Below are 23280 nucleotides of genomic sequence, written 5' to 3'. Positions count from 1 at the left end.
TTTATCAGTAAGTTTTATCTTGTTAGATTGTTTTAGTGTGTTCGCATTGGTTTCGTTATTTCTAAGAGCCATATATTTCTATTTTAATATTCAAGCATTTACTCACGTTGTTAGGTTTGGAGTTTGAGTTACTAATTATATAGGTTTTTGTAATATTATCTTGTATCATTGAATATTGTTCTTTTATAACTAATGTAAAAGATTATTTTAAATAGCGTTTGTGGGTATGTATAGTATTTACTCATGGGTTGTTTATAGTGTAATTGCATATTTGTTGTTGTTTGTTTCATTTTTGATATGTATTGTTTTGTCATTCAAACAATATACATTGTATATGCGTATTATTTTTTTAGTATTTATTTTATGATATTTTTAGATATTTATATCTTTTATTGTGTCATTGTTTGCTGTTCATTCTCTAATCATTGTTTTTGTTACTTGTGTTGTGTTTTACTTTTTATTCTTTTATAATTACTATTATTATTTCATTATAGTGTATTCACGTAGATTATTATATTTACAATGTTATTTTTATTAATTTATAGTCATTCATTATTTCTAGTATCAACTGTGTGTCTAAAATATATCGATGTTTTTATTATACGGAATTAAGCTCTTCTTATGTTTTCATTTGCTTATATACCTATTTTACCTTTCATAGTTGTCTTTGTATATTATACGTCTTTATCTAGTTTTATGTTTGTGAGTGACAGTATTGTTAGTAAGCATTTATGTTTCAGTGTATTCTACGATTTTTGTATGTGTTAATTTATTTTGAGTTTTATACTGTCAATTTATTCGTTACTTATTTGAATGCATTGAGTCCTTTAATTATGTTTTTCTTTGTCAGTTTGGTATTTTTATTATTTTGACTTGTATTATTTTACATCGTGTTACTCTTCTGTTTTGTTTCTCTTATTTTTGTATTTTTCGTACATCATAGTATAACAATATCGTTTTATTCTTATATTTTTCTTTGAACAGGTGTTGTTATTTTTCGGTGTGAGTGTGTGATGTTATGGTTTTCTAGTTTTTGTATATGGTTATTAAATATTGTTATAATGTGTGTTTTTGTTAGCTTTGATTTTTATGTTTTTACATATTATATTTTGGTTATGTATTTAGTTGTAATATTTTTGTAGTTAGTATGTTTTATATTTTATGCAGTATATTCTTGCTCATGTTTTTTTCCACGTTTTAATTTGTGTGTTTCTATACTTATGGTAATTTAGTATTTTTTTTTTGTTACAAATTTTTTTTGGTTATGTTCACGTTATAATGTAGTTGTTTTATTTTGTGTTGTATTTGTTTTATTAATCTTACGTAGTGTACATATAACTTATACATGTTTGATGTGTATGTTACCACATAATTTTAGTCACATTTTATTTTTCATATACGCGTTTTGTTATCATTATTATTTGGTTATTTATCAAGTTATATGTTTTCCTTGTATATGTTTTTATGTTGTCTTTAATTTTATTAATTTATTAGTTTATTTGTGTTATTTAGGTTATATTCTTTATTAGTTAACATAGTTATTTCTTTTACGTTTCCTCAGTAGTTTCATAGTTTATTTTAGGATGTGAAATGAGTGTTATAAGTTTATACAGCTTAATTACAGATTTTGCACATTACAAATATTTTATTGTGTTTATTAGTTATTTTTCTTTTGTTAGGTTGTGTATATTTTACTTTGATAATATATTTTATTATATATTCATTAATTGTTTTAATTGTTGTAATTATCAATTTTTCATATACACAAGTCTCCGTAATACTGTTTAAGTTAACTGTTATGTCCATATTTGATTATTATTTTGGAAATTAATAAATGGCAGTTCATATGTTGTATTATGTTTATTCCATATGTATATTTGGTTTATAATTTTGTATTATATTTGGTTATTCTAACAAGTATAATGGTTATTGGTATATTTTGATATTGTGTTCGTTGTGTAAATATTATGAATACATAATTACATGATTGTTGCATATATTTTTATGTCTTTTATCTATGTCCATTATTGATATGCTTTTTACATTCTATTATCAGCTATTATATGTATTATTTTTGCTTTACAGATTACTATATGATATCGTGCATATATTATTTTAATTTTAAGGGCGGAATTTGTTTTAAGAAGGGGTAGAATGTAAGGACCGTGAATTTTAATACTAGTTAAAATAATTTTCTAGTATTTTAAAATATTTAATTATGATTTTTAAAAGAGTATTTATATTTTTCTTGAATTTTTACAATTTTCTATGATTTAAAGTCTAAGTTTTATATTTATTTAAATGATTTAAATATTTATAAATTTATTTAGTGTAGTAAAAAAATTTGGAATTTATCCGTTGTGTTACCGATACTATTACATATCATTCTAAATAATACGTGGTATTATTATTATTACTATTACGGATATTTTCATATAATACGTTGTATTATTATTTCATATTATTTTGTATTATTTCTACTATTGTATATTATCTACCATATTAGCACAACATGCACGTTTTATTGTGTAGATAATTATCCTATAATTATTTGATTTTAAATATAAGTAATTATTTTTTTTTATTAATTATTCTTATTTAATTAATATTGATAATGAAGTGAAAGAACTTATTTTCATAACGGAATCATTTTAGAGAATTTATAAAATTTAAAAAGAATTTATTTTTTGAGAAAATGAATTATTTTAGAATAATAATTGATGAGAAATAATTTTAAGAAATTTATTCTAGAAAAGAGAATATTTTGGATTATTATAATGAGAAATAATTTTAAAAGAAATTATTTTGGAAAAGGAATTATTTTTGAATTACATAGTTGTTGTTCATGATTACATTCATGTTTTGTGAATATTTTACTGTATTCGACATGTCATGATGTGGTTGCGTGAAACTAGTGTTATTATTATCTCATTATTGTGTTTGAGAGCCTTAGTAGTTCATGACTTAGTGGTCTTGTGCATCATGAACAGACTTAGTGACATATGTGAGTGTGTTGACTGAGTTTAGGTGGTGAACCTGAGTTTCAATGAGGATTATGGTTGACTTAGAAAAACGAGAAGAGTTGGAACGGGGAAATCATTGTTCATGTGTTCGCATGTGGCTGTTGATGTATCTTCCAGGCTCGCACCAATGAGTTTGTGTAGCACTGGGGCTGGTTTGTTGGGTCAAAGTGAAGTTTGTGTAGTCACTTTGATCTGTGAATTTGATATTCAGCCGAGTTTAGCTTGATTTCGAACCAGGCTGAAAAGGGTTTGCGTGTAGTCCTCTGATCGAGTTTGTGTAGCAGTATTGGATGCACGTAGGGGATTTGTGAACAGTCAATTATCCAATAATATGAGCATTGACTCTATGTGAGATGTGGACCAATGAGTTTTTAGGATGGCTAGTATTCAACCCGGTTACAGTGTGCAGTTAGCCTTATGATTATCATGTTTTAGTAGTGTTTTCGCATGCTGATTTTATTGGATTTCCAGTTACACTTCCTTTTGTCATTTCTATTATTGTATCGTTTTTCGCATTGGGTTTTCATTCGTTCTTTTCTTTGTTTTGTGGGGTCTTGCCGTGTGCCATGCACGCTGACGTACACATGTTTTCTCTGGTGTGCATCAGACTTAGAGTAAGAATTGGTCCAGCCGGAAGATCGCTAGGAGCCAGAGGATTCTCAGCAGGAGTGCATTGCAGATACAGTTGAAGAATAGGTCGAAGTTCAGTATCTCGTCTTATTTGATGATCCTAGTTGTTTTTGTAGTCTTTTCCCTTCTATTCTGTTGAACAATGTATTTTGTATCTCTTGAGTATTCATTTGTTCAGTTTTGTAATAAGGGCATGTTTGACCCGAATATTATGTCTTGGATGATATTTCAGTTGTGATATGTATCATTTTATTCTGTGTTGTTCATTATATTATTGTTGATTGTGATCGAGGACCTGTGACTTCGCATTGTATTTATTTCTAGACGCTTAGCGTATTAGGTTAAGGAGAAATATTTATTTTTATTTATTCTTATTAATCTAATACGTCGCGGACTTGTTCACGTTTCGATTTTCGGTATTTTGGCAAGCGGAGCGTGACAAAAACCATCACTATTTCTTTTTTTAAAAATTAATGATAAAGTTAGAAAATGATGAAACTTAAGAGTGTTTTCCTTAGACTGGCAAAAAAAACTTGGTTATTGTAACTTCATCCTTCCTAGGCTTGTCAAAATGGGCTTTGGCCCGGACTCGGTTGGCCCAAAACCTAGCCCGGATGGCTAGGCCCTATGGAGTTCGGGCTCGGGTCTAGGTCCTGTCACCAGGGGCTGTGCCAGCATGCATTCTGAAGGTCCAGGTAGAGAAACCTGGGTCTGTGACTGGAACTTGGACAGAGTTAGGAAGCCTAAATGGTCATTTGACTAGGATGCTCTGGCTTTATAAATAGAAGGGGGGTTTTGTTTATTTTCTCCTCCAAAACTCATCTTCTTTTATCTAACACTCTCTCTTAATCACTCTTATATTTTCTAATACTCTCAAGTACTCTTTAATTCTCTAATTCTAATGGCTTCCTTCTTCGATTACCAATGGCAAAATCCATCTTCTGAATTGTGTCTTACAGCTACTCCTCCTCCTACCGATGTCGAACTCGAATCTGACAATGATCGAATAGCTAGAGATCCTAAAAGGTAGATGTCAGAAGTGTGAGATTTCTTTTGAGAAGATAGGAGTTACTAAGGATGGAGACAACATGCTTCTCACCTAAAAGGCAAAATGTGCGTTATGCGGCCATGTCTTGGTAACTCATCATAAAAGGGGGGCTAACCACATAAAAGATATTTAGAAAAACACAGCAAAGGGCAAGGAATGGCTTTGCACGACATTAGCTAATCTCTAATATCTCCATCATCTTCCTTCGGTAGCCTTGGTTCATGGAACTAAGACACAATTAGAGCTAGCAAATGCAACATCAGATTTATTGTTCTTAAAATCCTTCCTTATGAATTGGTAGAAAATGTTGAATTTGATGATATGATTAAAGATCATTTTTATTCTGCTTTTTAAAAAAATTCTTGCCAAATTTTTAACGTGATATTTTTGAAATATTATCACGAGGAAGAATTTTTTTTAAAAGCTTAAACTATAAATTTTCTCTAATTTCTGATATTTGAATATTTAGAGCACAAATTAGTTATTTATGTATCATAACACACGGGATAGATGACACTTGCCAAGTATCTAAAAGATTTTTTTTTAAATTTCATTTGAAGATTCACACACTAGCGTGAATGTTGCAAGTTTAATAATTGAAGAATTTCTAAAATTAGAAATCACTAAAAAAAAATTTACTAGATAATGCAAACAAATAATAATGTAGTTGTATATCTTATCAAGTCATCTTTACAATTGCCATGCTAGGGTGACATTTTTCATATTAGATGCATGTGTCATATTTTGAACCAAATTGTGAAAAGTGCATTGATGAAATTAGACTAATGATAGAAAAAGTTAGGGTTATAGCTTACGCTAATAATGCTTCTGAATAAATGATTAAGACATGAAAACAACTGTGTAGAAGAAAAAAATTAAAAACTAAGTTAATTCCAAAAAAATGTTGACTATAGGTGAAATTCCACCTATGCAATGTTAAATGTAGCAATAAAGTATAAAGAAATTATAAATAGTTTTATTACTTTCTATGCTTGTAGTTCTAGTTCTGTATCTAGTTCTAGTGATATGTATGGAATAAGTGATGATGAATGAGCAATTATAAGTATGTAAAAGAGATGCTATAAGTTTTTTTTATGATGTTACTATGTTATTATCTAGCTGTTATTATCAAGGTATTACTCAAGGTGATTTGCAAGTTTTAAAATTTCAAACTTTTTTAATACTTAGCACATGGATGCTTATTTTTCAACATGATTTATGAAATGGAAAATTTTTTTTTAAGTATTTTAGACTCATTCCTATTATTTTTGGTTTGCGGATTCTTATTGTTCCATGCTTGAAAGATCTTGGTCTTCAACGCTTGTTGAATTCTTTGTATCATAACATGGTAATGGAAAGTGATAGCGATCAGTTTATTAATGCTCTTACTCATCATTACACTATTAAATATTATTTGAAGAGTATGTAGCTAGTCATGATATATTATCTCAACCTACAGCTTCAACGAGTTCTAGACGGAGCAAAGGTAAGGGTTTTGACAGGTAATCGATGATAGAGAGGCTAACCAGTACGGGTAGTTTTCGTGGATCAGGACCATCATCAAGAAAAGTTTTTGAAATTAAACAATATTTAGCTGAACCTTTACTTAAATCTCAGAATAATAAGAGGTTTGATATTTTGCAATGGTGGAAAGTATATGGGATGGTTTTATATCTTGTGATTTCCATTTGCCTCTTGATTTACTAACAGAGAAGGTTTCTACTGTACTTTTGGAGTCCACCTTTACCACATCAAGATAGTTGATCGATAACTGTAGAACATCACTGGATTTGTCTATCGTACAGGCGGTATGTGCTTACAATGTTAGCAGAGGTACGAGAAGAGAACTAAAGGTATCGATCTGATAGCTAGTATTGAAGATGGACTTAATCAGTTGGTGATAGGAGATAAAGAGTAGAAAGTTATTTGTAATTTTTAGCTTTTGTTTGTTTGAATGGAAGAAGTTGTAAATGATAATGATATAGATGGATGTCAATCTAGTTGGGATGTACTCATCTATTATGATGTGATGGTTTTTCCAAAAAAATGTTATAATTCTTAGTTATTAATAATAAAGAATTTATGTTTGATCATTTTAATTTCTATGAAATTTGCAAATTGTATAACTATATAAGTGATTAATAATAAGATTGAATTTGTTTGTTCAAAATTTGTACCTTTTTAATTACTTTTGAAGTTGCCATTTTGTAACAAAAAAGGTAATTTCTTTCTTTCTTTCTTTCTTTCCTTTTCTTTTTTCTTTTTTTTTTTTTTTTTTTTGCAAAAAATGAAAACATATGACTTTTTTTTTTTTTTTTTTTTTTTTTTTTTTTTGCAAAAAATGAAAACATATGAAAAAACCAAGCCGACCCTACCTGGAACCAAACCTGAACCTAGCCTGGGCCCTCCGGTGAAGGTCCAGCTTGCTCCGCCCAAAGTTGGAAATTCAGGCCGAGCCAGACTGGCTTGTTGAGACAGGCCTAGTCCTTCCCCCTAGCCTTTCATTGTTTTGCATCCTTTATTGCCTCTCTTAGTTCCCATATTGTGTGAATAACGTGATCTTACGATAACATGCCAACGGCTTGATAATCGAGAAAATTGCAACTGATAGACACGATACAAGAAGAGGGCAAGAAAGAATGAAAAAAATAGATTGGACGGAGAAGATAAGGCAATCTAATGTATAAACTCTAACTGTAGTAGGAAGAACAAAGAAAGCCCAAAGACCAATATATTGCATACACAACAGCACCAGAAGCACCAGAAAATACTCAAATCAACATCTTCAGGTTTGAATCTCAGATTATATACCAACAATCTAGCAACATTTAGAGTAGGGAGGTTATTTCCACAGCAAAGAAACTCAGAAGCTCAACTAAAGCAAACTTTTTTTCGGTAGCCTATACACATTACCTTCATCAGAGCCTTTCCAAAACATTGGAAGTTCTAATACAAATAACGAGAGAAGAAATATATTTTACATGACAAAAGATTCTCTTCTCCTGTTTGTTTCCATTAGAAATTGATTATAAGAAAGACAATATTCAAGAAGAAAAAGAAAAAAAATTTGAATATCATGCCGCTAATCTGTAATTTCCCCTTCCTCTGACTCCTGAATTTTCTCTCTACTGCCATTCTCATTATCGTCAAAAGTTACATCTTCAATGGATTCATTAACCATTTCTTCAACCAAACAGCATTCTTTCTGATCACTAATCTCCTCAGAGTATCCCTTGTCTTTAACATTGATGATTGGAAACTCCAAGGGTTTATCAGGCCATTGTTTGAAAAAATCATTCAAGACCATAAACCTGAAAACTTGCAGCAACTGGCTTTTATCCCTCCTTATATCAGAACTCAAAAGTTTCTCGAGAAGGCTTGGTTCCCTCTTCACGGGCAAAGGAGTAGCAGATGCTCCTTTATTCTGAAACTTCTGTCTTTTAGAATGCCGATTATCTCGGCCATTTCCCCTGCCTCTCCCTTTATTGAATCTATCACCCGATCCCCCATATGTTCCTTCTCTTTCATTTTTCCTCTTGGAGACTTGGGTTTCGGGTTCACTAAGATAATCAGGTGGTATTTCAGCAACTTCCACACCTAATTCTGCCTGTTTAGCTAGAACTTCCTTCAATTGCTGCAGAGAAGATATTATCACCATTTTTGTATATACTATAAAGCGTTAATTCTGGATTACCCTTGTTGTTCTATGTTTTTGAGATAGACTCCCTTGAGTGGAATTATTTTGATTCTTTCATCTTAGGAGGTCTAGTATAGGGAGTATATCAATAATTAACCCCAGTATAATTGTATTCAGGGATCTATCTGCAACAATAGAACTAGAGGGGGTCCATCTACATTTGGGAGATAGAAAGGGAGTATATCAATAATTAACACCACTATAAATGTAGTACTTTTGACATAGTAATAATATATAAGCACCTGGCGACGTAATTTTGCGTCTGCATCTTCATTATTACTAATCTTGGTAGTCTTCTGACAGAAGAAAGAAAAGGAAATGAAAATTGTAAGCAACAAATTAAGATGAACTTATGCTCCATTCTAAGGTGAATTATCACCTTGTTCATGTTGGCTCTGGTTGGAAAATTCTTCTTGCGTGCTTCACGCCACAGTTGGATCTCATGCTTCGTATAGTTTACTGGGAGTGACCTTCATGGAAATATATAATAAGAATCATATAAGGAAAAGGCTAAATAGCACTTAAATATCTTATAGTTTCACTCCTTTAGCACTCATATACCCTCAGTTGTACTTTGTAGCATTTATATGGCCTTAGTTGGTCAAAATTGGCACTTTAATACCTTATATTTTGCAAACGTGAAAAATTTCATCCGAAAGTTCCCATATAACATTCATATGTTAATTTTGGAGCTTTCTAACCATTAATATTTATTAAATTATTATTAAACCTATCAAAATAGAATTGTAAAAGATTTAACAATGAATACAACAAACTTAATAAAGAAAAAACTATAAGATAAGCATATAAATATTATATGGGAACTTTTGAATAAAAAATATCACGTTTGCAAAATATAGGGGTATTAATATGCTAATTTTGACCAACTCAAGGTATATAAATGCTACGAAATACAGCTGAGGGTATGTACGTGCTAAGAGTGTGAAATATAAGGCATTTAAGTGCCATTTAGCCCAAGGAAAAAGAGCAGGATGAAGCTATATAGGCATGCGAAATTAAAGGAAAATTGGTGCAAATATCGAAATGGTTAAGATGAAGCATATATCTAAATGGCTTAAGAAGTCTTAACCAACCCTTTCTCCATCTTCTAAGAAACATTCAATGTTGAACATAATGATTACATCTAAATCAAGGGTTAAAATATACGGCCAAAATTCATATCAGATTGGCGATATCGGGGAAATATCGGGGATATGTATTAAATACTGGAATGACACGTTGCATGATGTGCATACATAATATAATGTCCTAAAATGTAATCTATACGTACTAAAATGTAAATAATATATATGTTTAGAATCACCTACCAATTGTAGAAACTCACTTATGGAAAAGAGCATGCTACAATTTAAAAAAATAATAATTCATAAGTATGGAAATTTTTTTCTTAAAAACATTAAAGAAATTTTGCAGAACTATATTGTTCTGTGACTAGCTATATAAACGAATATATCAGCTAACATATCATCTAATATATCGGCTATGTCAGGGATACACGCCGGAATCTTGCCAAAAGCAGTAAAGGATATTAAATTGGTGTTCTTCATCCTTTTGTTGTTGATGTTGTCGTTGTTGGGATAGCAATGAAAAATTATTTGGAAGTAACTAATAAGGGAAATCTTAATAAAATTTTTTCCCTAAACTCACGCACATTTTGCCCGATTTAGAGTTAATGGGCCTTAAATAATGGTTAGGAACCAATTTTAACCCAAAAGCTATAGCTACTAGATATTGGCCATAAAAAGATATATCAACCTATATATATCAGCACATATCAGGGATATTTAAAACAAAGATCTAAATGATTTAAGAAGCCATCTTAACCAACCGTCACTCCCTCTTACAAGAAATATAAGATATTATAGTAAACAAATAAAGGAAGAAATAGGTACAGGATGGACCTGCAAGCACACAAAACTAAGGAATCATCTACACAATGAATATAGACTATGAAAACTGAATGTTTGTAATATGGACTGCATTAATAAAATTATGAGCTACTTTTTTCATCAAAAATTAATTCCTAAAGCACACAAATCTTTCCTTTATTGCATGTCCACAAATAAGATTATAATAGGATACGATGTGGAAGTAAGTTTCAGTTTCAGTTGTACAACTTGAGAAGGAAAAGTCCCCCTGTAGCTTTCTAAGAAGATTGTTAGATAAGTTAGTTAACATATCACTACCTCACACTAACTTTCGGAGCTGCTTCACTGAAATCCATAGGTTTTGATCTCTGCTCTCTCCTGTTATTTTGTCCTGCTTAAAGCAACAATTTATTAAGAACATCAAACATATAAGGAAATACTCTCACCAGAAACTATTGTCTTATTCCATAATATGAATGGAAAGGAAGCAAAATATTTGTGCATGCATAAGTTGAACAACACAAGAAAACACAAAGTTGGATGAATAAGTGAAAATGAAGAAGCAAGAGCTGATCATACAAAATTGCCTCGACAGGATATGTTGCAGCTTTCGTGATGCTTTAGATTGTTTCATACGAACTCAGATAATGAACATGCAAATGAACAGAACCTTCCAACTTTTAAAACTGGTACAAAATGTGTCATAAGGACCTTTAAAAGTTATAAAAGTAACATCACAAATTCGAACAGAAGTAGCAGATTACGATGCCATTATCCATATGTATCTCTTCCTCTAGAAAACCATTCTCTCAACATTGTCAAGGGTAACTATAGTTCTTTGGCATAAATTCCAACTGTCCACAATCCCGAGAAAGCTGCCATGTCAACTTCACCATCAACACATGATATTTGTGATAACAAAATAAATCCAACTATGAAGTTGGGTTTAGAACCACTCAAACAATTCTGTACATCACAATCTTTCAGCAGTCATTCAATGTTCAAACTTTGCACCTTCGAACCTTGAAAAAGATACCACCACAAGAATCACACACAGCTAGGTGAAATTCAAACGGTGTAATTAAGTTTAGAAGGATTACTAATAGGAGTGCATTCGGTCCGGATACGGCTCGGATATGATGTTTACCATATCCATATCCGCTTACCCATCTTAGATACGGATACGGATATATCTCGGTAAGGAAAATTTATAACTATATTCGCTAAAATCGGATACAGTTATGGATGTAAATACGGATATATAAGCGCATATGCATACGGATACAAAATAGATATGAGAAAAATAGATAGTATTGAGAAAAATATAGTTCATGTGATACAAAAGAGTTCGTTAATATCTTCATTATAACTGAAAAGTTAAGATTAGACATCTTGATCATCAAAATTAACCACAAATCTATAATCTAAGAATCGAAACTATCGTAAGAGTATGACTAATATGTATTCGGATATTTCGGATACGGATACGGATATTTCATTACAAAACCATATCCGTAACCATATCCTATCGGTTATAGATTTGAGTAACCATATATGCATCCTAACGGATACAGTTACGGATATTTTCGGATACGGATACGGTTTAGTACCCCTAATTACTAACAATCTAACTTGGACAGTACCAGTAAGATGCGCTGCTCGTATTAGGCATGTAGCGGACACCCATATGTCTTACTTTTTATACATATTCCTATCAGGTACTTTCCAAGTCTCCCCTGAACTTAGCGATCTAATTTCAATTTGGAAAACTTACTAGATATTTCTTAGATATTTTTTGCCACTTCCAAAACATTTCTTCCATAGACATTACATGTTGAGATTTTATTTTCCTTCACTTAGATATTAAAGACTTCTTTTTTGGTGAAGGGCATCTAGTAATAAATTTAGTAAAAGTATCAAAAAATTTTAAATATTTTTTGATATAAAAACTGGGAGACAGGCTACTCTTTGAAAGATGATGGCCCGAGGATATTCCACACATAAAAACTTGTAAGATAGGCGGCTAATATTTAGGGTATGTAAATATTATATGTTAGATTATCATACTAATATGACGTATACGTATGAGAAGGATATTCTCTACACAAAAATTATAAGATGGAAGGCCAATGTTTAGAGTATGTACAAATCATATGTCATCCTATAACAGTAAATATTCTAATATAGTAATGTGGTCTGTGCAAGTTTCACATGTGCATATGTACATATCCATTAATTTATAAATGTACTTCCTCTCCATAAAAGGATGAACCTCACTGGACTAGGGAGTTCATGTTAACTCTTAAACTTAGGAAATAAACATCACCACTCTCCAGACTACTTTTTATGGGGTTACATGATCAAATTTCCAAATTAGAACAAGTGGGAAATTGTATATTGTTATAGAATCAAATGTGATGAATAATATGATAACTCCTAATATCAGCAGTGAACGTGAAGTGTTTAGTTACGGCTTCTACCCAAGTATTTCAACGCACACACCAGTGGCAGGTCCTGGATTTCTAGAAAGTGGTGTCACTATATAAAGTATAAAATAAAAGTTTTACAATTGTTTCTTATGAGTTTTCATTTTCTAAAAGTACATAATAAAAATCATTAGTAACACTATCAAATACATCTTTCTTAATATATGTCACTAACCTATTATTAAGCCAATGTGGATAGTGGTTCAAGAATAATAAGCATAAATTAACCAAATTACCAATTAACATATAGGTAGAAATATACTGTAGTAACAGAAGTTGGTCTGAATAATAGCTTCTATAGTGAGGTTAATAAGCTTTTAGAGTATAATGGCTCTTAAATTGCTCTCAGTGTAACAACTTTAGGTTTCAGTGTATAGCCAATCTTAATCTCACTTGGTTTACACAATTAATGGGTCACCCAAGTTTTTCAGTGGGGTTACCTATAGTCGTATTGGGTGGGTTTCTTAGCGAATGTGAGCACAAACAGGCCACTCATGCGATTAGTTTGTTGCTGTGTCATCTTGTCCATGAATTGTCTTTGTAACTGTGCTTCTCAATTTGTAGTTGAATTTATTTATATATGCAGGTAACTCAATTTGTTGTATACATGTATACTGCATATATATCCATTTTTTACGTACGCATGTCAATTCACACAAGAGGCTATGACTTAGTTAAGTTGTATGAGTTCTCAATGTTCTACTAAACTTCCCATATTATTGTTCCTTACAGTGCCCAAGCAAAACAGCATAGCAAAGGCATTACTAGGCCTGTTACGCTGTTATGCTCTGCAACCCTATGCAATGCACACATCATAATTGTGACAGTCAAGAAATTGGATAAAATGTGATGACTAAAATCTTAAAGGGAATTATGATCTACTCCGTGCAACTACATGGCATTGCCAGTCTTGCTCAATACACATACTATTTTCTATTACTTTCTATATGAATTTAGTAACTGCACCATTCTACACAAGATAAATTACAATCGAATAAGAATTGCATTTACGAGACCTCTTCCTCGTCTCCTGTTAGATTGATTTATGTTTCCTTTTGAACCCCTCATGTCAGACAATTGAGATTTCTGGAATCTGCAAAACTAAAACTAGCGTGAAATTTCCTTTCCATGAAAATCAAAATAAGCTTAGTTGATAGACATGCCTGTTATGTAATGGCTCTTTCCCAGAACCATGAAAAGTTCTTACAGGACCTCTGTTCGCAGAACTTTGAGAGGTTGCACATCTATTAGCCTCAATGTAATTACCCTAAGAAAAAATCAATATGATAGGCAAATGAGCTAAAATGAAGAGTGTATTTTTTCACATATTCCTTTCATGATAGCAGAATAGCACTAATTTATGAGAAACAAATGTTCCCTTCGTGAGGATATAGAAATCTACGGCATACAAGTGATGATCCATGAAGCCTTTATCATTCAAGAAAAGTAAAACATAATACAATTGTGGGACACAATACAGCAGAATTGTTAGCCATCTTAAAAGGCGTAAACCATATACTTGTTACCTATTACCATAAGATAAAATTAGATCAACGAGAAGGAAAGAAAATAAGCCTTATATGAGAACAACTACAAGCAGCTTAGCACATGCAACCAAGTTAAAGGAAGAACCAAGGAGGAGGTGCATCTTCTATCCATTACCCCTAACTGAATATAGATAATTCCTAAAAAAGTGAATACAACTAAACCAGATTGATAGAGTTTACACATAAGAACCTGCAAGACAGTGAGATATCAAAAAAAAAATGATGAACCAATGAATAAATAAGTCCAAAGTCTATCAGGTGAATAGACTAGTAGGAAGGAAGTTTAATGGAATCATCTAGGCATGTCTTTTTTTTCTTTCCTTAGTATACTTTATGCTAAACTGTAAAAGGAAGGAGAGAGTCCATATGATACAACAGTATTAGAAAAAGACCATAAACTAGCCAAATTTAATAAATGGTAAGCTTCCTAACAATTTTGAAATGTCCAGTCACCATTATTTAGATAAGCCTTCTCTTCCGTGGTTCATGTCCGTTGATCCAGTTATACAATCCCTTTAAAGGAATAGAGTCAGGAGCAAGTTAAATGCAATTCAAGCACGGACCTGGACAATATAGGTTGCAAATCTATTGAAATGTACAATCTGCATTTGCAATGTTATTTGAAACCATATAATTCCACTCCAAGATGCAGGATAGTCAACCGCAGAGTCCCTCTGTAGTCTATTTAACCACCTCAGATAGGTGATGGTTTCTCATACTGTTATACATAATATTTACAATAGACTGTGATGATAACCTCAGACTCTGTTTTTATATTAACTTGCAGCCAACAAAACCTATTGAAATCAAATTTCATCAATAGAAATGCTTACAAGGATCACATCAACATTACCTATTTGTTCTATCAAAATGCTTATGTTTGAGACAGTACAATCAAGATTTAGAAAACGAATTTGAGAAGCATTTACATCCCCTTCATGAATTTTGTCTAGTTTGTCAGTCAGAACCATGATTTCGCATGAGTAGATGGCGAGCATTTATATTCCTAAATGACTGTAACATAGATTTCATAGTTGCCCACCCTCCACATGCACAGATCCATCCCTACAAAGGAGAACATTCCCGTCTTAACTACTTCAGAAATTACAAGGACGTCAGGCCTTTGCAGTTCAAGGTTAAACACTTAACTTGCAGTTAATTTATCGTTCCCATCTAGAAAATTAACTATACCAACCTATCTTAAACTGGTAATATAACTGTAGAGGAACAATCATAGCCAACTCATCACCTAAGCTGAAAGCCGTTAAAAGTTAAAAACAAATTTAAACTAGTCTCCAAGCATGTCTGACAACTCTGACCTCATAGCTTCATATTTCTAGTGTCTACTCCAACCAGCTTAACACCAGATTAAGCAGATTCAGGTACCAGTGAGGTTTGCAAGCTTTAGTGGTTTTCTCTTTCATATAAAAGAGGCAATGTAATTATAGAACTGTTTTTGATCACCTGGACAGATTTACTACTTAATTAACACTCAGCAGGCAAAACTCTCAGGTATAATTTACCTTCAGCTATTTTCCCTCTACTTACATTCAAAGCAAGAGAAAAAAATCCATGTATATACTACAAAAAACTATGTTTTGATAGTATGCTCGTCTCATGTTCCTTGTATCTTTACCTAATTTCACATTAGAAAAAGGGCATTACAACAAACTATTAGGACTCCTTCACAGAGCTCAGTCAACTTGATACCATTTTAAAGAAATGCAATTAATGTTGCCCACCATATAATATGCATAGGATGCATCGAATAATTGACCAGAACACAATGTCAACTGTGATCTTTTACCAACCTAGTTTCGTTACTACAGAGAAGAGATAAATGAAGAAGTTTTTAATTACTGTAAGATGGACTAAGTAAAGAAATTGCTTCATTGTTTGAGGCAAAAATGCATCAGGATAAGATTCTTAGCATGAACATGTAAAATTTGCGATATAGTTAAACAAGTCATTACTTGTTCAGAAACAGCGTAGTAGTTGTTTAAAATATAACACAACATTATAGTATCGTGATTTGGCAGTTCATTTTGGATTTTAAAGGAGGAACTTAAGTTTGAATTGAGCAAAAAACAAATATACATAACACTACAGTACATATATGTTTGTTTCTTTCAAGTGAACTGGTGTCATTTTAAAAACATCAGGAGTCCCTAATGACTTTTTGATCCATAGTGGATATATGTATATACGTATGTATACCAAGGTTTTAAATATCGGTTATCGGGGATTTATCAAATAGCCAAAATTCTTATCGGATAGCGAAAATCGAGGATATATCGGGGATAAGTAGTATTTATCGGAGTGATAATATCGTATGATGTATATATATAATATAATACCCCAAATTGTAATCTAACCATACTCCCCTTATGATGTATATATATAATATAATACCCCAAATTGTAATCTAACCATACTCCCCTCTTTCATTCTCTCAAACTTTACTAAATAACCAGAGAAAAACCCCAAATTGTAATCTAACCATACTCCCCTCTTTCATTCTCTCAAACTTTACTAAATAACCAGAGAAAAACTAACTGAATAGTGAATATTACCTATTGCCACAACTTCAGAAGTTGTGTTGAGGGCGTGGTGTCGATGGAGAGTCCAAGTCGAACTGTGGAAGTCACATTTGATGATGGTGTCGATGGAGAGAGCTCAGCGTCGATGAAGAGCTCAGCGTCGATCGACATCATCGATTCGATCAGTTGATGAGGACGTCGATGGAGAGAGCTTAGCGTCGGTCAAAGTTGTCAAGTTGATGAAGTTAACGTCAATGAGAGAGCAGCGTCAAATGGTCGAATTTGATAGCGTTGAGGTTAGTGGAGTTTGAGCGGAGGCAAGCGTCGAAGTCGGCGGAGGTGAGCGTCAAGGTTGACGAAGTCAAAGAGGAACGAAGATCAGATGATTAGGGCAACGGGCACAGCCACACAAATGAGGGGGGAGAGAACGGAGGATTAGGGCTACAAAATCAGGTTTTAAGTTTTATTGTAAAAAATGGGTCGGGTCAGGTTTCAAGTTCACTCAAAAACTGCCCATTACCCAAAATCACAACCAAATAGTGTGGCCCGATAATTCCAATTTTTAGAGCCACTAATATCGACTGATAATCACCTTTATCGCTGCATTATCGCCGATAAACTCCAAAAAACGATAACTGAATTAAATTCCAACTTATCTTATCGGAAAGCTCCCAAAACTAATAACTCGGGGATAATATCAGATTATCGGTGGATATTTAAAACCTTGATGTATACATATATACATTGTACATACATATAGATGTATATGTGTGTGTCTATTGTTTCTTATGTGTTATTGTGCTCTATAATTGTCTTGCATGTAACTTTTCTATTTTTTTTGGAATATAAGCTTTGTAGAATAAGACATGTGTCCTACTTTATGTGCCACATTGTATTGTTTATTCATAATATCTTGAGTGTGCTTTACTTTTATGTGCTGTTGTATATTTTCAACATTGTGTGTTTTAGTTCACAAAATTCACCCTCTAACTCTAGTCTAATCTTAAAGAAAGATAAAGCAGGGAAAAGGAATAACGCACGGTCTCTTCGCTTCTTACAGAAATAACAACATATCATGCCACTGTTGATGACAACCATTGTCTTTAACATGTTATCCTAATCACTTATACTTTCACATCTTCATTTTCTTATTTAAATAAGAATTAAAAAGCATGGGGCGGCAGTAAGCATATCTGAATACAAAGTAGATCATTACCTAACATAAATATCCACAATATAAAATTACTGTACCAGGTAGGACGTGGTGTGCAAGAACTCAACCAAATCAAACAACAATACAGAACACGTAACCGCACAGTAAAAGGAATACACCCATTCTAGATACCTGAAACTGCCGACTTCCACTGGCCTGTGGCTTGCACTGAGCTTTCACTGAATTATTATAAGACGTTGGCTGCTCCAGTTTCATCGAACCAGGACCATGTACAGGACTTTGCCCGAAAGCTACGCTACCAAAACCCGGACCCACATTATTCATCCCCAACTGAGGATTCCCTGGAAAACCCATCATTTGACTCCCTTGAAGCATTTGGCTCGGGGGAAAGATCTGCAGGTTCTGCATCCCCATCATCTGATTAGGGTTCTGACCCACAAATGGCTGAAATGGAGCACCGAAATTTTGGGCTTGGAGCTGATTCAGCAGATTCATCTGAATCTGGGGATTGCTCTGGATTTGCGCTGCCAACATCTGGATAACGCCCAGCGGGTTGTTCTGGGCCATGGTTTGGAGATTAGGGTTCATGCCATTGAAATTGTTAGGGTGGCCTCCGTTCAAACTGCCCAAGTTGTTGTTTCGGGGGTTGAAATTAGGGTTTAGGCCACTGAAATTGTTCGGGTTGGCTCCACTCAAATTTCCCAAATTGTTATTTTGGGGGTCGAAATTAGGATTGAATGGCATCCCCTGATTCAAGAATTGAAAGGAAAAAAACAAAAAAAAAAACGAAATTACTGAATAAAGAAAAAAATTGAGCCAAGAAAAAGAGTAATTAAGGAGAGAGAGCAAGGGACCAGAGAAATGGTTACCTGATTGAGATTATTCATTATTTTATCTAGGTTTCGAGCACTAAGCTTCGCTCACTGCGAGTATTGAGAGAGGAGCGAGAGGAGGAGATTTTAGGGTTTTAGGGGGTTTTAGAAAGAATGAAATATACGTCCCGCATAAGAATTTTCTACGCGACCGCAACGCCTGGGTTTTTTTTTTTGGGATTTTTACTTTTAGGTCCATTTGTTTACTCCCATTTATTTTTAAACCCACCCAATATTGTTTGTATCTCTAAGCCCAACTCTCTTTCTGTTTGTTTGTAAATATGATACAATTTTGTCTGTAAACATCTGATTCTGTAAACATTTGATACAATTTTGTTTGTAAATATGATAGACAACTAAAGTCGCCTTATGTTTTATGGTTGCAGAAAATTCTATCTTATGGCTTTAGTGCGAATTCCATCGAACATTGGGTACTTCCGGGACCTTCAAAATCATATTTCTACTTATTTATCGGAAGATCAACGAATTGCCCTTCGTGACACTCCATTTTATGGCTACTTAGATGTTCCAGATCTTCCAGTGCAACCAGTTATAGTAGATTGTTTGTTGGGAGTATTTAATGTCGAAAAAAGTAGTTTCAAAATTTTGACCTCCTTTGGTGTTGAAGAAGTTGGGAGAATTACGGGTCTTCCAATGGGAAGATCTATAGTAGACACACAGTTTCATAGAAGTGATCGCAATACGATCTACAAGCTTGTGCTTTCATATAGTACGAAGGTTGTAATTGAAGAAGATATAAAGCGTAGGACTTGAAGAGGAAAGAAGAAAATGATGAAGGTAAGAAAAAGATTGTGTGTGCTAGAAGAGATAGAATGGGTGAACTTATCAAGCAGATGGCCGAGCGTAGAGATCCTCTTTTGCCACATATGCTCGTGGCTTTCATTATTGGCTTTATATTATGCCCCCAAGCTAGTATGAGTTGTCCCTTGTTTGCATTTAGATATGCTAAGAAATTGGGCACTCTTAAGGAGTATAATTGGGCTGAATTAGTATACAATGTGTTGTGTACTGAGATGATTAAGGCTAAGAAAACCATCACTAAGAGATTTGAGGGAAATCGATCTAGAGGTGGTTATATGGTGAGTTGTCCCTTGTTTGCATTTAGATATGCTAAGAAATTGGGCACTCTTAAGGAGTATAATTGGGCTGAATTAGTATACAATGTGTTGTGTACTGAGATGATTAAGGCTAAGAAAACCATCACTAAGAGATTTGAGGGAAATCGATCTAGAGGTGGTTATATGGGGGGTTTTGCCTCGGTTTTGATGGTAAGTTAACATTTACTACATTTTAATGTCATTCTACATTGTATATATTAATTCATTTAGTCATGTTTATTGTTGAGCTAAAATTTTCCTTTTCTCACAGGTTTGGTTTTATGAGCTTGTGGGACAATTACGCCTTCGTGTAGGAGCAGAATCCCTACCACCCATCCTAAGCTTCCACAAGGGCACGGGATCTTTACGGAGGAGTACAGTTCAAGATTTAATTAGAGATCCGGCTAATTTTAGGAAGCATGGTGTTGAGTCAAGGGCTAACAAATTTGAAAAGAGACAAGCTGCCACTACATCCACTGCCCCTTCAAGATTGAAGAGAGAGAGAGAGAGGTATATATATTTCCATTTTTATTTTTATTCCATGTTAGTTAATTGCTCTCCATGATTTTTATTTGATGTTCATCCATGAATTGAACTTTACTTGGGTTATTTATGTGTAGGTAATCACCAAAGCTGAGTTGGATCAGCTCATACTTGAAAAACGGGTGGAATTAGACCTTCTGTTGAAGATAAGGAGGGACAAATTTGGTGATGAGGAAGAGGATGTGGATAGTGATGGAGGAAATGAGGATGATGAGGATGATGAGGAAGATGGGGATGATAGTGATGATGGTGATGAGGAGCGAAAAAATGAGGGGAAAGAGGAGGGTGCGGAGGGGGCTAATGAGGGGCATGAGGAGGATAAGGAGGGAGTTGATGGCGGGAATGAGGAAGATGAGGAGGGGAATGGTGGAGATATGGAGGAGGATGTCGGCGGGGATGATGAGGTTGGTAAAGACGTTGATAGATTGAATGTAGAGAAAGATGATGGTGAGGATGGTGGGAAGGATCAAGTGGGCATGGATTCAATGGAAGTGGATGACGACGCCTTTATTCTTAGCCCGCGCGATGTTACGTTGATTGAAGGCATGCGTAAAACCCCTTCCATCAAAAGAACAGTTCTCTCTAGATCTCGGCATGCTGGGCCATCAATGCGGTCTCCTTTTGTTCCACTTGTTAGTAGAAAAGGACGACCAAATTATCCGGGAAGGAAGGAAGTAATGGATGAGGAGAGAGAACTACTAGATAACTTTTGGAAGGAGAATATGGCCGCGTAAGTATTTTGAATGATTTACTTATTTACTTTTCAACCTGTACTAAGTTTTTTCATTAATACATGTTATGTATTTGTTTCATATGTAGTGAGACATTAGTGTGGTCATCTAGAGATGCGTTGATGACACGTAAAGATGCATTGGAGTTACTTAAAGGAGAGGCAATTAGCTGTGACGTAAGTATCCGTTCTTTTCATGCTTCACACAAATATACATAAACACGCACACATGCACACACATATAGAGTATTTTCTGTACCAGAAATCACATAGAAGCGTATGACTGATATTTGATACAATAACACATCTTATGCCTCCACATGCTTTTGATATTTGATACAATAACACACATATAGAGCACTGTACATGCTTTTGATATTGATACAATAACACATCTTATGCCTCCACAATTCAGTCATATATGCAATGGTTACTAATCTGAGGGCCGCATAACTGATAAACGATCTTCTGCTGCAAGCTGAAATTATGTAAATATTAGTGTTCACGTTAGTATATAACATGAATATTTACAAATTTATTATCTACATTTCAGGTTATAGCCTCCTATGTTGTCTTGTTAAATAGGTTAATGGAGACGCGTGCAAACTATGCGAAAGACATACACATATGTAGTCCATGGGTAACCGTAAGTAGAAATCCAATCCGAGATTATAAGTAATATTCATAAGCTATATTAAATACTTACTCTTAACTTTCTTTATTTTTTTAGAGATGCATCAATGAAAATAATCCGTCAAGTGTGGATCGAATGTTTAAGCCAATAACGACAACTCGATTCCAAGAACTTGATAAGATTATTTTCCCACTCCTAACTTCATTTCATTGGCATATGTTGGTGTTCTTTGTAAAGGAGAAGAGATTTTATCATTATTCTTCCCTCCGTGGTTATATGTCCGATGCTAATGAGTTTAGGGTGAAGCTTATTTCTACCATTCCCGATGCTTGGAACTTAGACATTACTTCGATTCAGGAGGTAGAAAGTGTTGATGTACCTCAACAACGGGGGTTAGTGTATTCGACTTATTCATATGTTCTTTTTTCGTTTGTGCTAACACTCACATAGAGACTACATATTGCGGGCCAAGAGTGTTATATTGATATTGCAAACTTTTGAACTTGCAGAAGCTTGGATTGCGGGGTGTTCTTGATGGCGTACATGTTTAGCCTCATATCCGGTCAACCAATTGCAATTGACCAAAAGGATTGTGCAAGACATAGAGCTCGTATTGTTGCTCTATTTCTATTTGAAGGTATATTTTCTATACGTGTAATGTTCATTGAAACGCTTATATCGAAATCTATTGTTCTTTTGATCCGCTTATATTTTGCTTTCAGGAAATCAACCAACATGATCCTCAAGACCAATTCCCCGGTTGCTACATGCCAATTGTGATATCCAATATTTTTTGTGTACAAATATATTTTGGGAATTGATTTGTAAAGTATTTGTATATATATATATATATATGCCAATGATGCAATCTTGTATATATTCCCCGGTTGTATACAGTTTTTTTGAAAATGCAAGTTTGGAAATGCAATCTTGTATATATAGCTTGTTTGGAAATGCAATCTTGTATATAGTTTGTCAATCTCCTTGATACGCAATGTTGTATATAGTTTGTCCGGATATGCATGCAACGTTTGTCAATCTCTTAAAAACTTTGTAAACTTGAATAGTCAATTCAAAATCATTGGCCAGAATGTTTTATGCACTGGGTTATTTATGACATCCCAAAATATCAGCAAGAACCCAAGTAAAAAGACCAACAAATGGGTCGACTCATAAAATTCACGAGTCGACTCATAAACCATGGGTCGACTCATAATATCATGGGTCGACTCAGCAGAAACAAAACACATATTCCAGCACACTTTGTGAGTCGACTTATGACAGTTATGAGTCGACTCAACCTGATGGGTCGACTCATGACTGTCATGAGTCGACTCAGCAGAAACAAA

At 33.6% G+C, this 23280-nt stretch overlaps 1 protein-coding gene and 1 long non-coding RNA gene across 3 annotated transcripts; one reads left to right on the top strand and one right to left on the bottom strand.

Moving 5' to 3' along the window:
• Nucleotides 7560-19026, bottom strand: LOC109830694 (homeobox protein 5). 2 transcript variants are annotated; one of them, XM_020398048.1, is made up of 8 exons: nt 18904-19026; nt 18206-18781; nt 13937-14040; nt 13790-13866; nt 10606-10678; nt 8778-8868; nt 8641-8694; nt 7560-8335 (listed from the first exon to the last, which is right to left on the bottom strand). In XM_020398048.1, exons 1-8 carry the CDS (start codon nt 18919-18921, stop codon nt 7784-7786), a joined length of 1545 nt encoding a protein of 514 aa, XP_020253637.1. In that variant the 5' UTR covers nt 18922-19026; the 3' UTR covers nt 7560-7783. The 2 variants fall into 2 exon arrangements, with proteins under 2 accessions (XP_020253637.1, XP_020253638.1); XM_020398049.1 differs by having other exon boundaries at nt 8641-8691.
• On the top strand, nt 22295-22726 carry LOC109829746. The gene is made up of 3 exons (XR_002244125.1): nt 22295-22323; nt 22441-22568; nt 22654-22726. It is a non-coding gene; the product is annotated as an uncharacterized LOC109829746 (long non-coding RNA).

This window comes from Asparagus officinalis, chromosome 2 (assembly GCF_001876935.1).
Source record: "Asparagus officinalis chromosome 2, Aspof.V1, whole genome shotgun sequence".
Lineage (NCBI taxonomy): Eukaryota > Viridiplantae > Streptophyta > Magnoliopsida > Asparagales > Asparagaceae > Asparagus > Asparagus officinalis.
Note: the sequence above shows the minus strand (reverse complement) of the source record. Positions and strands in the feature narration are given on the sequence as shown.